Source organism: Apodemus sylvaticus, chromosome 3 (genome assembly GCF_947179515.1).
Source record: "Apodemus sylvaticus chromosome 3, mApoSyl1.1, whole genome shotgun sequence".
Lineage (NCBI taxonomy): Eukaryota > Metazoa > Chordata > Mammalia > Rodentia > Muridae > Apodemus > Apodemus sylvaticus.
Genome location: NC_067474.1, coordinates 158,747,614 through 158,764,290, shown reverse-complemented (window position 1 = coordinate 158,764,290; position 16,677 = coordinate 158,747,614). Strand labels below are relative to the sequence as shown.

The following is a 16,677-nucleotide window of genomic DNA, read 5'->3' as shown; positions in this document are numbered from 1 at the left end:
TGGTGACACACACCTGAAGGCAGAGAAAGACAGAATTCTGTAAGTTTGAGGCCAGCCTGGTCTACAGAGCAAATACCAGGCCAATCTCTGGTGTGTGTGTGTGTGTGTGTGTGTGTGTGTGTGTGTGTGTGTGTGTGTTGAAAATAAGAGAAAATCTGAGGATGAATTTAGGGGACTTAGGGGCATTAGATAAGATATGGTATGTGCATCAAAGAAGAGCAACGTTTGGAATAGTTGTGTATAAAACATGTAACAAAATCCACTATTTTGTATATTAAAATAATAAAAGAAAGGGTTAAAAATTAAGACTCACCCATGCCCTCAGGCTAGAATTATTTTTGGCCATTCTCATTCAAGGCACCAAGGATGCGGTCATATCTCCTATATTTTATTTCTTTATTTTAAGTTTCATCTTTCTTTCCTGCTTATGAATTAGAGTGAGTCCCTGTTGCTCTGCTACTGAGTCATAGTCATTCATAAGTCCTTTATATAACTGGCTACAGCATTCAATATGTTCAAGGAACAGGGGAATGAGAAAAATGTGTTATTAAAGAACAATATGCATCCATGAAAACCATCTTCCACATGGTGCCAGGTCACAGGAACCCCCTGGTCTTCCAAGCGCTTCTTATAGAGCAAGGCATCATCACGGATAATGTCCCAATGAAGGCTCACTATGAATGCCTCAGGAAGCTGAGCAATGATTTTGTCATCCGCTAAGAGGGGAGAAATGTTTACATTCATTGCATGTTTGGTTTCTAGATAAGCAGCCTCATTAAAAGGTACAGGTAACTTCGGTGGCTGGTATTCAGTCCTGAACCTTTTAGGGATGTTGTCAGGGCTTAGCCATTTCTCATACTTCTTCCAGTCACTTGGGGATATAGAGGCACCAGACAACATGGCATCTTTCCAGGAGCAATCAATGGCCAGACATTTACAAACACAGGTCATCAAGAAATCTTTGGTGAGTAATGGGAAATTTATGTTTGTCAGATGTGATGGAGACTGGAAATAAAATGCCTGGAGAATTGGATAAATCAGGACCTGAGCCCGGATCTTGGGGATATCTGTTCTACCCAACAAGGTCTGAGTAACAACAAGTGCAGCCGCACCTCCAACGCTGTCTCCACAGATCACGACACGGGAGGGGTCTACCCCATAGGCTTTCGAGGACTTCAGGAAGTGAATGGAGGCATTCAGGCAATCATAGTAAAGAGAAGGATGGTGGTAATAAGGAAGCTTTCGGTACCTACAGGAGGAAGACAGAGGACAGCACATCAGTGTGTGGGCAGGAATTACAGAGGCTTTTTGGATTGCATCCTCTACTCATTTGAGAGTCTACTTGATTTAATTTTCTGCATGACCCTAGCAATTGAAGACGGTCATTCCTATTTTCCCCTACTTGACTTCGAAGAAGCTGCCAAAAATCTGAGTGGTGGAAATTCTCTATTCAAGGCCATGTTTTGATCAGATATTGTGGGTGTACCATACAAGTTGGAAACTGTTTGCATTGGAATAGAACAAGGACTGTTAGGTTCACAACCAAAATCATGAAGGTAGAAAAACTGTCATGACAGAAAAGAGGCAACAGGAAGTTTGTCGGGTCCCACTGTTCCCGTAAGCAGAGGTGGAGGGAAGCACAGTGAAATAAAGGTGTATTTGCTTTAATCCATAGAGGGGAAAATGAGAAGAGAGGGGATGGGAAGGGATGAGTGGGAAGGGAGTGGAGGAAAAGAGAGGGGGAGGAAAGGATGAGAGAGGGACCGGAAGGTAAAGTGAAAAAAGGGAGGAGTAGAAAGAAGGAATAGAAAGGAGAGGGGGAGGGAGGAGGAGAGAAAGCTCTCCTTATGCCCAGCATATCTCAAGCATCTCTCTCAGGCACTGCTCACTGAAGGCCCTTGAGAGATCAAAGCTCCTGGTTCTTGCCTGTACCATAAAGACTGCTAAGTATGAGGCCATGAGCAAGCCTGTAAGTAGTATTCCCCTATGGTTTTGTTCCAAGTTTTTGCTAGAATTCCTGCCCTGCCTGTGACCTGAAAGTGAAAGCCAAACAAACCCTTTTCTCCTTAAGTTGCTCTTTTTTTTTATAGTGAGTAAAATCCTTTATTCCAAAGGCCAATTTAGCATGTAGGACAGCAACACAAACAAAAATCCCAAACCAAACCAACCGAACAACCAAGCAACCAAACAAACCACAGAAATAAGAAACAATTAATTATCTAAATGTCACTAATAGTAGCCATTTTTGGAAAAGACACATTTTCTAAAGTTGATTTATATAAGATATAAAAATACTCCTAATGTATTTTGGATAGTCTTTGAAATATTTCAGTAATATCACAGTTGACATTTAGCTATAATCTTTGACTAGGAATGCTAGTCATTTTTATTTTCCTACAGGGTGTATGTTAATTACCACATTCAGATTATTTTGTCTTTCTACTCTCCAATCTTAAATAAAATAGAATTTGAACCACTGTGTTTGTTTTGTTTTAGCAAACTTAAAATCATATTATAAGAGTGAAGTTAAATCCAAAATTATAAAAGGGATGTTTTGAATACAGGTAAAAGGGGAGTCAAAATATAGGAGTTAATCACCGAGCAGTCTAAGGCACTGCATTCAGGTTCCAGTCTCCCCTGGAGGCGTGGGTTCGAATCCCACTCCTGACAACCCTGCCTACGTTGCTCTTGATCAGAATGCTTTATCACAGAGACAGAAAGCAAGCTAGGACAGTAATTATTTAGCACTGTAATGAGTACCTGCAGAATCACTGTCCAGCAATGCCCATAGCCTTTATTAAGATTTCCATCCACCCTTTACTGCCCTCTCATAATCCTCCATGCCTCCTCAGAAAGAAGTGGTCGAAAGAATGTATCACATTAGTCTTGTTTACATTATGTCATTGAGTCTGTTTATTTATAAAATCTTTACTTTTTACTTGGAACAGTAATTACATGTTTGTGTACATGTACACATAAGACTCAGGGGGACAGATAATGCATTGTATTCCAGATACCCTAGATCTAAAATACAGATAGTTGAGAGTGCTAGGAAATGAACTGGGATAGCTGAAAAAGTGGTACATGCTCTTAACCACTGAGACATCTCTATAGACCTGGAAGAAATTCTATTCATTTTGACTAATTTGACTTCACATAGAAGTTATTAAGCTGTTAATTTTGAACATATTTTCCTTAATCTTATCCTGTTAAGATCTCCTTATCTTGGCATATCCTTGTGGTTCTATGATTATGTAATATTTCCCAATATCACAGGATCCCTTTAAAAGACTTCTTTGTTCAAATCATAGTGCCCAGGTGGTTTATCCAGTTATTGAGAGATTTCAATACCATAAAGTTCCCAGTATTATTAATGGTTCAATTACTGGTGGCTTCATAATTTGATTTCAGTTTGTAATAATTATCAAAACAGGTTCTTGTTTGGAAGTAAGCACTTTTACTCACTGGGCCATCTTGCCAGCCCACTTAGCTGATGATACCTAAGCAAAAAATAGAACAAAAAGAAAATCTATAGTTTGCCAGAAAATTTGTAGAAACAGAAGATACAGTTGATAAAGAGTTTAGCACCTTTAAAAACAAATCGAATGACTAGAGAGCTAGCTTAGTAAGAGTACTTGCTGCTCAATCATGAGGACCCCAACACCAACAGTGGGTATCTTGAAATGCCTATAGTCCCAAGGGATCTGATGGCCTCTTCTGAACTTTTTGCACACCCCCAATTGCAGGTGTGCATGTACTCACAGACAGACACATAAATTAAAATCTTTAGATAAATAAATACATAAACTAATATAAATATTAAATGCTTTGTACTGGGATAGAAGGAAAGAATCCGTCAGGAAATCTTAGCTATTGGACAGACCTCATCCATGACAGACTCCAGGATAAAACTGCAAACTTGGTAGAACTTTTGCTTGAAATATAGTACTCCCAGGGTACTCGATTTGCAATAGTCTACCTAGAAAATTGCCTTCTTGGGACTTATTTCCATGGGTAGTTGCCCAGACTCAAAGTCCAACATGGACATGGTATAATGGAGCCCAGCTCGCATTACAGCTGGTGGCAAGGTAGGCATTATCCACATGATGCTGAACATGTAAGCATGTGAAATGAAGTCACTTAGTTGTGGAAACTTCCATCCAGGCCCAAAGGTGAGCATTGAAGACCAAGTAAAGTATAAGACAGTTGGGGTCATGCACCATGCCCATGAGAAGGAATGTGTAAACCTGTGAGGTAAAGGCTATGCTCCAATAGAGACCTGAGGAAACAGAAGATGCTGAGAATTTGAATAATATAATGAAGAACAGCACAGGCAAAGATCTGAGGAAGGCTAAAATGGGGGCCAAGCAGACTTTAGTGATCAGAGATATAGAAGTATGACAGCCCAATTTTTTGAAAGTTAAACCATTCTACCATGTACCCTGATAAGGGCAGGGAACTATAAGACACAATTTGCCCTTGTATGTGTTTGTCTTTCTTGAACCTAGCTTTTCCCTCTATAACACCAAGTCTTTTTCTGTAAGTGAGGCTGTTTGCCCTGTGCCATTGTATACTGGAAGAATGGAATTTGCTGTTTTAATTTATGCGGCAATTCACAGCTGAGAATTGGCGAAGTTGAAGAAGACTGGAATTGAATCTCTGAACAAGACTGAGACATCAAAGGGAGGAGGAGCCCATGGACATGAGAAAGCTAAATGTCTCAGTATAGGGGAATGCCAGGACAGGGAAGTGGGAGTGGGTGGATTGGTGAGCAGGAGGAACGGGGATGGATTAGGGGATTTAAGGGAGGAGGGGGGCGGACCAGGAAAGGGGACAACATTTGAATTGTAAATAAAGAATTTATCTAATAAAAAGAAAAAAAAAAGACTGGGACTATTGAACTTGGAGACGTTTGCAATAGATGTATTTTACATTTTGAGTTGACCATCAGTCTTGGATATACAGGGATGGGATGTTGTGTAGATATAAAGTCTCTCTCAAAAGGTCTATGTTAGTAACTTGTTCCCTGGATATGGTCCAAATAATTAAGATATAACTGGAATGTAGAAGTCCGACATCACTGGTGGGATAATTCATTCATTGATTTATAATTTGATAGCATTATTAGAATGTGGGACTCATTGTAAGATATAGACATCTCAGGGTGTGTCTTTGAATGGCACCTTGTCTCTGGCCCCTTTTCTCATTGCTTTCTGGCTACAATGATAGCCACATTTGATGTATTAAAGCCCCTTTACTTTGAGAACATTCCACCCTATACAATAGCAGTGGAGCAAATTGACCATAGACTGAATGAAGATTCTGGAACTTGGAATCAAAGTAACTTTTTCCTCCTTTAGGCTACTTCTTTGGTATTTGTAATAGCATTTTAAACAGTGAATGAGGGTAACTAATTTTCACCATGGATAGGCCACTCACTCACCGAATGATGAAGCCCTTTTTTCATTTGCATGTTGATAAGTCCATATGTGAGAGTTCCTCTAGGGACAAAGACATCTAGGACGTATTTCTAGTAAGAAAATAGGTCTTGTATTTTCCCCTGATCTGTGGATAAGCCACCCACCATCTGAAACTACTCACCCCACTGACACCAACACTGAGTCTGTCTCTCGAGCCAGGAAGGTACACACGTTGTGGTAACAGTCTGAAAGAGAAGGCCAGGCTTAGTGTTCTGCATGAGGAGGGCCTAGAAATCCCCAGCCAGTATCAGGAAAGTAGCTGATAAGGTGAACATGGACTGATGTCTCTGTTCCTCATCTTACCTTTCCTGACAACACCCAGGTAATCACACCAGGGGAAAGTCAGATATCTACCTCCATTAAGTCAGTCTCAGAAAAGTAGATGTTATCCATTTTCTCCCTTTTGTGGAGCCAGGTTTTATACAGATTTGTAAAATCATATATGTATATATAAAATTAGAAGAAAAATTGCCTAACGGGAGGCGAGAAGACAGAATATAGTGGTATACAGAGGGGGTATGCTCAAAGTACATCATATAGTTGTGTAAAAATTACCATATGCAAACCATTATAATTATATAAACACTAAAAATATTTAGATAAGCTCCTACATTGTGTTTGTACAAGGGACTCAGCCCAGTTATTTCCTGTTTTCATATGAATTCTTTGTTCCTTGTGGAATTTTTGCCCTAGTCTATTTTAAGGAGTTTATTTTTTAATTATGTGTATGTGTGTATACAGAGTATATGTGGACCTCAGGAGTGTGGAGGTCAGTAGAGGATTTCAGGTCTCCTGAAGCTGGAGTTACAAGCAGCTGTGAGGTTCTGGATGTACTCACTGGGAACTAAACTATGGTCCTCTGTAAGAGAAGTGAACACTCCTGAGCTGTGAACCCTCTCTTCCTTAGTCTTGTTTTGAAGTATAATATTCTTTATCCTAGAGGCTGACTTTCTCGAGTCCCTTGTTTTGTAGTCCAGGCCTTACTGACTTCACCCAGATCTCCAGCTATGTAGCATTGACTCCTCCCATTCCTTGGTCCTCAAATCTCATTTAATTGAAGAGACTAACTGATTAGAAACACTGAGGTGCTGTGACTCTGAGTCACTCCCTATTCTATGCCCACATTGTCTAATCTGAAACCATATACCCTCCCATTTGTGTTCTGTAAGGTCCAGCCTCCTACTTTCACTGGCAGGCCAATGAGGACAGGAACTGAGTCTAGTTATCTGGACTCTAGGAATCCACAGATAGATAAATACAGCACACAGGTTTCTCCTGCACTCTTTTATCTGTTCTGTTTGTTTGTTTGTGGATACATTTTTTTTGATAGTGTTCCTCTGTGTAACAGAGTCATGTCTGCACTGCCTTTGTAGACCTGGCTGGCTTCAAACTCACAGTGATACACCTGCCTATGACTCCAATGGTTGCTTGCTTTGACTCCCTCCCAAGATACCATCATGGAAAGTGGGTTGAGTTGTGGAGGTTGTAAGGTCCTCCTCTGTACAGGGATGTTTCTTACCCAAGCTACCAATCACTGCTCCTCCTCCATGGAGGAAGATGATGCCTTTTCGGGGTTTGGAGGAGGGTGCCTTGGGATGAAAGAGCCTTACAGGGATTGTGCCAAAATGCATGTCCTTCACAAACACACCGAGGTTCTCCTTTGACACAAAGCTGTCTTGTACAAAGCGGAAAAATTGGGGCATGGAGCAAATGTTCATCTTCTCAAGTATATTTCCCTGTAGAAAAGAGAGAACATTGGAGAATTTCAAGATGCCTCTATCCTTTTTACTCTTCACATGCTGCCCTTGTAGCTGCCCTTCTGAACTGTGGGCTCTGCACAAAGCTTTCACTTGAATGCAGTACAACTGGTTGCTTCCAAGGTGCTTGGATATCCAGATCTGTTCATGAAGATCTAGGGCATGGGAGCTTTGAACAGTAAAGAAAGAAGAGCCATTTTCTGGCAGTCTTTGTAGAAAAGACCTATTGCCCAAGAACTTGGTTATATGTCAGTCTTAGCTCATCTTCACCATGCTGTATCCAATTTGCAAAGAACAGTGGAGCCTTTATTTATCCTTTACCCATTCCTTCAAAGAATGTGAGGGAAGCCAATCTTTCTGGCCCTAGGTCCACAAGACTCTGAATAGTCTCCTCTTCAGAGTTGACAGCAAAGTTAAAGCTTATTGTAGAACATGCCATGGACTTGAGCTCTCTCTGCACAGACTTTCAGTTATAATATTTACTTCCAGCCCACACCACTTACCCAAACTTTGCACTTAAGGGAAATTGGTTATACCCTTTCTTGCAGTTCCCTCAACCATGAAACAGGGAGCCACTGTCACCTGTTTCAGGCTTGCCTAAATGGAATTAAAGGAGTACATTTTAGAAATAAGCACAAAATAAACTCTTCAAAAGCTGGCTGACTTTCATTTGTTTCTTGAGCATCAACCATGTCCTTGGAGAGTGACAACATGATACTCTCCAAATGTGAAGAAGGCAGCTAATGGGGAAGATGTCATCAATAAACCTGAGGTTACATTAAACCTCTGCCTCCTGCCAGCCAGTTTGGAGAGGCTCTCCACCATCTTGGCTCCCGGATGCCAGAGAGATCTGACAGCACCAGGTATGCAGACATAGTCCAAAGTTAACATCGCTTGGGTCTAAGACTGACAGTAGTTGACCTGTACCCAGGCCCTGGGCAGCTCGGTGGGCCATCTGTGTGCCAACCCAGCCAGGACATTGTTTATCCAGCAGACTGTCTGGCACTGGCAGGGGGCGTGCACCGCCATTTTGACTACAGGATGCCAGAGAGCTCTAACAGACAAAGCCAGTTAAAAGACATAGCCCGAGGCTAACATTGCAGGGGTCTAAGCCTGACAGGCATTGGCCTGCACCCAGGCCCTGGGCTGCTCCATGGGCCATCTGTGTGCCAACCCAGTCAGGATGTTGTTTACCCAGCAGACTGTCCCGACACTTGCAGAGGGCACATGTGCCACCATCTTGGCTACAGGACTCCAGAGTGCTCTAACAGACAAAGCCAGCTAGCAGACTTAGCCTGAGGCAAACATCACTTGGGTCTAAGCTGGCCATGTGTGCACCAACCCAGTTGGGGGATCGCCTGCCCAGCAGAGTGTTCAGTACTTGGAAAAGGTCCTGGCAGAACCCACCCTCATCACTCCCTGAAGGGGCAAACCAGACTGGATAAGAAAACAGGACCCTAGATTTTGCTACATACAGGAAACATACATCAGTGTCAAAGACAAAAACTACCTTAGAGTAAAAGTCTGGAAGACAATTTTACAAGTCAATGGTCTCAGGAAACAAGCTGGAGTAGCCATTCTAATATCAGATAAAATTGACTTTCAACCTAAAGTCATCAAAAGAGACACGGAATGACACTTCTTGCTGGTCAAAGGAAAAATCCACCAAGAAGAACTTTCAATTCTGAACATCTATGCGCCAAATGCAAGGGCACCCTCATTCATAAAAGAAACTTTACTAAAGCTCAAAGCACACATTGCACCTAACACAATAATTTTGGGTGACTTCAACACCCCACTCTCCTCAATGGACCGATCAGGAAAACAGAAACTAAACAGGGACACAATGAAACTAATTGAAGCTTTGGACCAATTAGATTTAACAGATATATATAGAACATTCTATCCTAAAGCAAAAGAATATACCTTTTTCTCAGCACCTCATAGTACCTTCTCCTAAATCGACCACATGACAGACCTCAACAAATATAAGAAGATTGAAATAATCCCATGCCTCCTGTCAGATCACTATGGAGTAAAAGTGGTCTTCAAAACAACAAAAACAACAGAAAGCTCACATACAAATGGAAACTGAACAATACTCTACTCAATGATACCTTGGTCAAGGAAGAAATAAAGAAAGAAATCAAAGACGTTTTAGAATTTAAGGAAAATAAAGATACAACATACCCAAATTTATGGGACACAATGAAAGCACTAAAAGGAAAACTCAGAGCTTTGAGTGCCTCCAAAAAGAAATTGGAGAGAGCATACACTAGAAGCTTAACAGCACAACTGAAAGCCCTGGAACAAAAAGAAGCTAATTCACCCAGGAGGAGGAGAAGACAGGAAATCATCAAACTCGTCTGAAATCAATCAAGTAGAAACTAAGAGAACCATACAAAAAAGCAACAAAACCAGGAGCTGGTTCTTTGAAAAAATCAACAAGATAGATAAACCCTTAGCCAGACTAACCAAAGGGCACCGAGACAGTATCCAAATTGACAAAATTAGAAATGAAAAAGGACATATAACAACAGAAACTGAGGAAATTCAAAAAAAATCATCAGATCCTACTACAAAAGCCTGTACTCAACACAACTGGAGAATCTGGAGGAAATGGACAATTTCTTAGACATATACCAAACACCAAAATTAAATCAGGATCAAATAGATCATCTAAACAGACCCATAACCCCTAAAGAAATAGAAAGGGTCATAGAAAGCCTTCCAACCAAAAAAAAAAAAAAAAAAAGCACAGGACCAGATGGTTTTAGTGTGGAATTCTATTAGACCTTCAAAGAAAACTTAACACCCATACTCTTCAAACTATTCCACCAAATAGAAACGGAAGGAACATTACCCACCTCGTTCTAAGAAGCCACAGTTACACTGATACCAAAACCACACAACTCATAGCTCTGAGTACCTCCAAAAAGAAACTGGAAAGAGAATACACTAGCAGCTTGACAGCACAACTGAAGGCTCTAGAACAAAAAGAAGCAAATACACCCAAGACGAGTAGATAGCAGGAAATAATCAAACTCGGGGCTGAAATCAACCAAGCAGAAACAAAAAGAACTACACAAAGAATGAACCAAAACAGCAGCTGGTTCTTTGAGAAAATCAACAAGATTGATAAATCCTTAGCCAGACTAACGAGAGGTCACAGAGACAGTATTCAAACCAACAAAATCAGAAATGAAAAGAGAGACATAACAACAGAAACTGAGGAAATACAAAAAATATCAGATCCAATTACAATATTCTACACTCAACAAAACTGGAAAATATGGGTGAAATGGATAAGTTTCTAGACAGATACCAGGGACCAAAGTTAAATCAGGATTAGATAAATGATTTAGACAGTCCTATAACCCCTAAAGAAATAGAAGCAGTCATTAATAGTCTTCCAACCAAAAAATGCCCAACACCAGATGATTTAGTACAGAGTTCTATCAGACCTTCAAAGACCTAATACCAATACTATTCCACAAATTAAAAATGGAAGGAACACTACCCAATTCATCCTATGAATCCACAATTACTCTCATACCTAAACCACACAAAGACTCAACAAAGAAAAAGAACTTCAGACCCATTTCCCTTATAAATATCAATGCAAAAACACTCAACAAAATTCTCACAAACTGAATCCAAGAACACATCAAAATGATCATCCATCATGATCAAGTAGGCTTCATCCTAGGTATGCAGGGATGGTTCAATATACAGAAATCCATCAATGTAATTCACTAAATAAAAAAAAAAACTCGAAGAAAAAAACCCAAATGATCATTTCATTAGATACTGAGAAAGCATTTGACAAAATCTAACACCTCTTCATAATAAAAGTCTTGGAAAGATCAGGAATTCAAGGCCCATACCTAGTATAACATAGTAAAAGCAATATACAGCAAACCAGTAGCCAATATCAAACTAAATGGAGAGAAACTTGAAGCAATCCCATTAAAACCAGGAGCTAGACAAGGGTATCCACCCTCTTCCTACCTGTTCAATATAGTACTATAAGTCCAAGCCAGAGTAATTAGAAACAAAAAGGAGTTCAAATGGATAAAACTTGGAAAGGAAGAAGGCATAATGTCACTATTTGCAGATGATAAGATACTATACTTAAGTGACCCCAAAATTTCTACCAGAGAACTCCTAAACCAGACAAACAACTTCAGCAAAGAGGCTGGATATAAAATTAACTCAAACAAACCAGTGGCCTTCCTCTATTCAAGAGATAAACAAACTGAGAATGAAATTAGGGAAACAATACACTTCACAGTAGTCACAAATAACATTAAGTACCTTGCTATAACTGTAAGCAAGTGAAAATTGGAGTGTCTCTAACTAAGCAAGTGAAAGATCTGTATAACAAGAAATTCAAGTCTCTGAAGAAAGAAATTGAAGAACACTTCAGAAGATGGAAAGATCTCCCATGCTTATGGATTGGTAGGATTAATATAGTAAATATGGCCATCTTGCCAAAAGCAATCTACAGATTCAATGCATTCACCATAAAATTTCCAACTCAATTCTTCATGGAGTTAGAAAGAGCAATTTCCAAATTCATTTGGAATAACAAAAAACCCAGGATAGTGAAAACTGTTCTCAACAATAAAAGAACTTCTGGCAAAATCACCATTCCTGACCTCAAGATGTACTACAGAGCAATTGTGACTAAAAACTGCATGGTGTTGATATGGTGACATTCAGGTAGATCAATGAAATAGAAGCCAGAAATGAACCCACACACCTATGGGCACTTAAACTTTGACAAAGAAGCTAAAACCATCCAGTGGAAAAAAAGACAGCATTTTCAGCCAACAAATGGTGCTGGTTCACCTAGCTGTCAGGATGTAGAATAATGCAAATGTATGCATTCTTATCTCCTTGTACAAAGCTCAAATCCAAGTAATCAAGGATCTCCACATAAAACCAGATACACTGAAACTAGTGGAAAAGAAAGTGGGGGAAGGGCCATGAGCACATGGGCACAGGGGAAAATTTCCTGGACAGAAAACCAATAGTTTATGCTCTAAGATCAGTAATGGGAACTCATAAAATTGCAAAGCTTCTGTAAGGCAAAGGACACTGTTTATAGGAGAAAATGGCAACCAACAAATTGGGAAAAGATCTTTACCAATCCTATACCTTATAGATGGCTAATATCCAATATATACAAAGAACTCAAAAAGTTAGATTCCAGAGAATGAACTAACCCTATTAAAAATGGGGTATGGATCTAAAGAAAGAATTCTCAACTGCGAAATAATGAATGGCTGAGAAGCACCTAAAGAAATGTTCAACACCATTCATCATCAGGTAAATGAAAATCAAAACAACCCTGAGATTCTACCTCACACCAGTAAGAATGGCTAAGCTCAAAAGCTCAGGAGACAGCAGATGCTGGTGATGATGTGAAGAAAAAGCAACACTCCTCTATTGATGGTGGGATTGCAAGCTGGTACAAACACTCTGGAAATCAGTTTGGTGATTCATTAGAGATTTGGACATAGTACTACCTGAGGACCCAGCTATACCATTCCTAGGCATATACCCAGAAGATGCTATAGCATGTAATAAGGACACATGCTCTACTGTGTTCATATTAGCAGCCTTATTTATAATAGAAGCTTGAAAGAACCCAGTTGTTCCTCAACAGAGGAATGGATACAGATAATGTGGTACATTTACACAATGGAGCACTACTCAGCTATTAAAAGCAATGAATTCATGAAATTCTTTGGTAAATGGATTGAACTAGAAAATACCATCCTGAGTGAGGTAACACAATCACAAAAGAACATACATGGCATGCACTCGAAATATACAAGATATAATTCACAAACCACATGAAGCTCAAGAAGAAGGAAAACCAAAGTGTGGATACTTTGGTCCTTCTTAGTGGGGGGATCAAAATACTAATGGGCAGAGATACAGAGACAATGTGTGGAGCAGAGACTGAAGAAAAGGCCATTTTGAGACTGCCTCCCTGGGCATCCATCCCATATACAGTTACCAAACTCAGGCATTAATGTGGATGCCAACATGTACTTGCTGACAGGAGCCTGATATAGCTATCTCCTGAGAGGCTTTGCCAGTGCCTGACAAATACAGAAGTGAATGCTCACAGTCAACCAATGGACTGAGCACAGGATCCCCAATGGAGGAGCTAGAGAAGGGACCCAAGGATCTGAAAAAGTTTGCAGCCCCATAGGAGAAACAGCAATATGAACCAACCAGTACACCCAGAACTCCCAGGGAGTAAACCACAAACCAAGGAGTACACATGGAGGGACCCATGGCTCTAGCCATATATGTAGCAGAGGATGGCCTTGTTGGACATCAATGAGAGGAGATGTCTTTGGTCCTGTGAATGCTTGATGTCCCAGTGTAGGGGAAAGCCAGGACAGGGAAGCTGGAGTGGGAGGACTGTTGAGCAGTAGGAGGGCAGATGGGATAGGAAGTTTTCAGGAGGGGAAACAAGGAAAGAGAATAACATTTGAAATGTAAATAAAGAAAATATCTAATAAAAAAAAAACCTGCCAGAGTACCCCTCAATAAACTATTGATTTTTTTTTTGCCACTGTTAAATCCTAAACTCCTTTGCCTTTTTAAGATTAACATTCTTCATCTGTCTTTTTAAGTTAAAAATTATTTGGTCTGGAGAGATGGCTCAGTGGTTAAGAGCACTGACTGCTCTTCCAAAGGTCCTGAGTTCAAATCCCAGCAATCACGTTGTGGCTCACAACCATCTGTAATGAGATCTTCTGCCCTCTTCTGGTGTGTCTGAGACAGGTACTGTGTACTTACATATAATAAATAAATAAATCTTTTAAAAATATATTTATTTTTATTTTATGTGAATGAAGATTTGCCTACAGAGATTATTGCACCAGGTGTGTACCTGGTTCCCATGCAGTCCAGGAGAGAGCATCAGATCTCCCCAGAATTTGAATTAAAGATTGTCATTAGCCATTATGTGGGTGCTGGGAACTGAACTCAGGTCTCCTTCAAGAGGATTACATACTGAGCCACATCTATAGTTTGATTTTAAAGATCTTCTAAGCACTTAGGTTAATCACTTCTTAATAGTTTGCATATAGCTCCTACTCCCCACCTCAGTACATATAAAGCTATTAATATATCAAATTGGTTTCAAGTTAATTTTTCTTTTGTCTAGTTTTTTGCAATCCAGAGTTTAATTTAAGACAGGATAAGATTTTTCTTCTGTCCAACTCTATAACTTTTTTCACTGGCAGCAACCTTTGCCTGAGAGATATTAAAATCCCAGGACTCTAACTCACAATGGTTATCCCTAACCATTCCAAACTGATGAACAACCAAATACTATCACACACCTCAGAAGACTGAGATCACATAATCTAACTGAAGGTTCTTATTTTACTAATGAGGATTCAAAAGTATTTTAACCAACCTGGTAAGGATTTACTCAATCCAGCCAGAGTCACCAAAGATTTCACTTTCCCCATCCAATTTCTGGCATTTGTAAGGGACTCCGACTGTTTCTCATTAGAAACCAACTTCCCAGTTTCTTCCCTGCTACTGCTTCTTGCACGAAGTAAAGGAAACGAGAGGGTACACACAGCTCATGTTGTCCTTAAGATGCCCTCAGCACCTCGCCTGGCATGTCACTACTGACCCGCACACATGGGCCTTTAGTCTATGTAAATCTTTGCAAAATGCTTTCCTTGGGCTGAAGTTCAGTCTACACTGGCAGGACATGATTATTAAGAAACAAAATTTACCCATGTGGTTATCAGATGAAAGCAGTAGTGTAGAATCCGAAACTTCACAGGGTGTTGGATGGAAGGAGGCACACCAGTAGTCAGGAGGTGGTCTATGAGAACCCACACATTGACTCCCAGGACCAAGAGACATATGATAGTGAGGAGAAACCCCACCAGGTAAAGCATGGCCTTCGTATTCCTTCAGAGGGAGGTGAGGAAAACCTGTACGCTGGGATGGCTTCATGGGACCTCTCTCACACAAATCCAGGTGCCTTTTAACCTGCAAAGAAGCACATGGCCTAACCACACCCCTTTTCAAACCCATCCAAATACTGGAAGCATCCCCATGTGGACTGATTGCAGCAAACCCCAGCTCAGAGAGACTCGTGGCATGCTAGCAGCAGTGGAGCCCTCGTACAATGTCCCCCAGGGCAGAATAGTCTGTCATCACACCACCCCAGGGAGTCACCAACCTGGTTAGGAGATGACTGGTTTTGGAGAAGGGGTTGCCTGGAAAGTGATGCCAAGTGACAGTCAAATAAGTCCCTTGGATCTGGAGGAAAATTGCAGAAGTCGTGTAAGGTACTCTGAGACTCTCCTCTCAGGTATGAAATCAGAGATTAGAGAGGTGGTGAACCACAATGAGGAAGAGCATTGTGCAGTATCTAGAATAACCCATTCTACCCCAGCCTCACCTTTCCTCTCTACTCAGTATCTTTATTTGCTTAATAACAGAAATGAGTTTCACAATTTCTTCTTGGACTCACCCCAACCTTATGTCCCACATTCACATATTTGGAAGTCTAAGCCCATGCTAATCTGAACATGTCATCCTAAACACTGGATAAGCTAATTTTGCGAGATGCTTGTAGAATTGTCTTCCAGCCTTTTACTCTAAGGTTGTTTTTGTCTTTGACACTGAGGTGTGTTTCCTGTCTGTAGCAAAATGTAGGGTCCTGTTTACGTAACCAGTCTGTTAGTCTATGTCTTTTTATTGGGGAATTGAGTCCATTGACATTAAGAGATATTAAGGAGTAGTGGTTATTGCTTCCTATCATTTTTTATTTTAATTTTATACATGTGTGGTTATCTTCTTTAGGTTTGATGAAAGAAGCTTAATATCCTGCTTTTTCCAGAGTATAGGTTCCCTCGTTGTAATGGTGTTTTCTCCCTCTTATCCTTTGTAGGGCTGGGTTTGTAGAAAGATATTGTGTAAATTTGGTTTTGTCATGGAATATCTTGGTTTCTCCATCTATAGTAATTGAGAGTTTCGCTGGGTATAGTAGTCTCGGCTGGCATTTGTGTTCACTTAGAGTCCGCATGAGCTCCGCCCAGGATCTTCTAGCTTTCATGGTCTCTGGTGCGAAATCTGGTGTAATTCTGATAGGTCTTCCTTTATATGTTACTTGCCCTTTTTCTCTTACTGCCCTAAGTATTCTTTCTTTGTTTAGTACATTTTGGGTTTTGATTATTATGTGACAGGAGGTAGTTCTGTTCTGGTCCAGTCTGTTTGGAGTTCTGTAGGCTTCTTGTATATTCATGGGCATCTCTCTCTTTAGGTTAGGGAAGTTTTCTTCCATAATTTTGTTGAAGATGTTTGCTGGCCCTTTAAGTTGTAAATCTTCACTCTCATCAATGCCTATAATCCTTAGACTTGGCTTTCTCATTGTGTCCTGT

General features: G+C 40.3%; 1 protein-coding gene across 1 annotated transcript; it reads right to left on the bottom strand.

Moving 5' to 3' along the window:
• Positions 1-474: 474 nt before the first annotated feature.
• LOC127680177 (arylacetamide deacetylase-like 4 family member 1) lies at positions 475-15,186 on the bottom strand. The gene is made up of 4 exons (XM_052175741.1): positions 15,019-15,186; positions 7,000-7,216; positions 5,602-5,665; positions 475-1,249 (listed from the first exon to the last, which is right to left on the bottom strand). The coding sequence occupies exons 1-4, from the start codon at positions 15,184-15,186 to the stop codon at positions 475-477; spliced, it is 1,224 nt and encodes a 407-aa protein (XP_052031701.1).
• Positions 15,187-16,677: the final 1,491 nt, after the last annotated feature.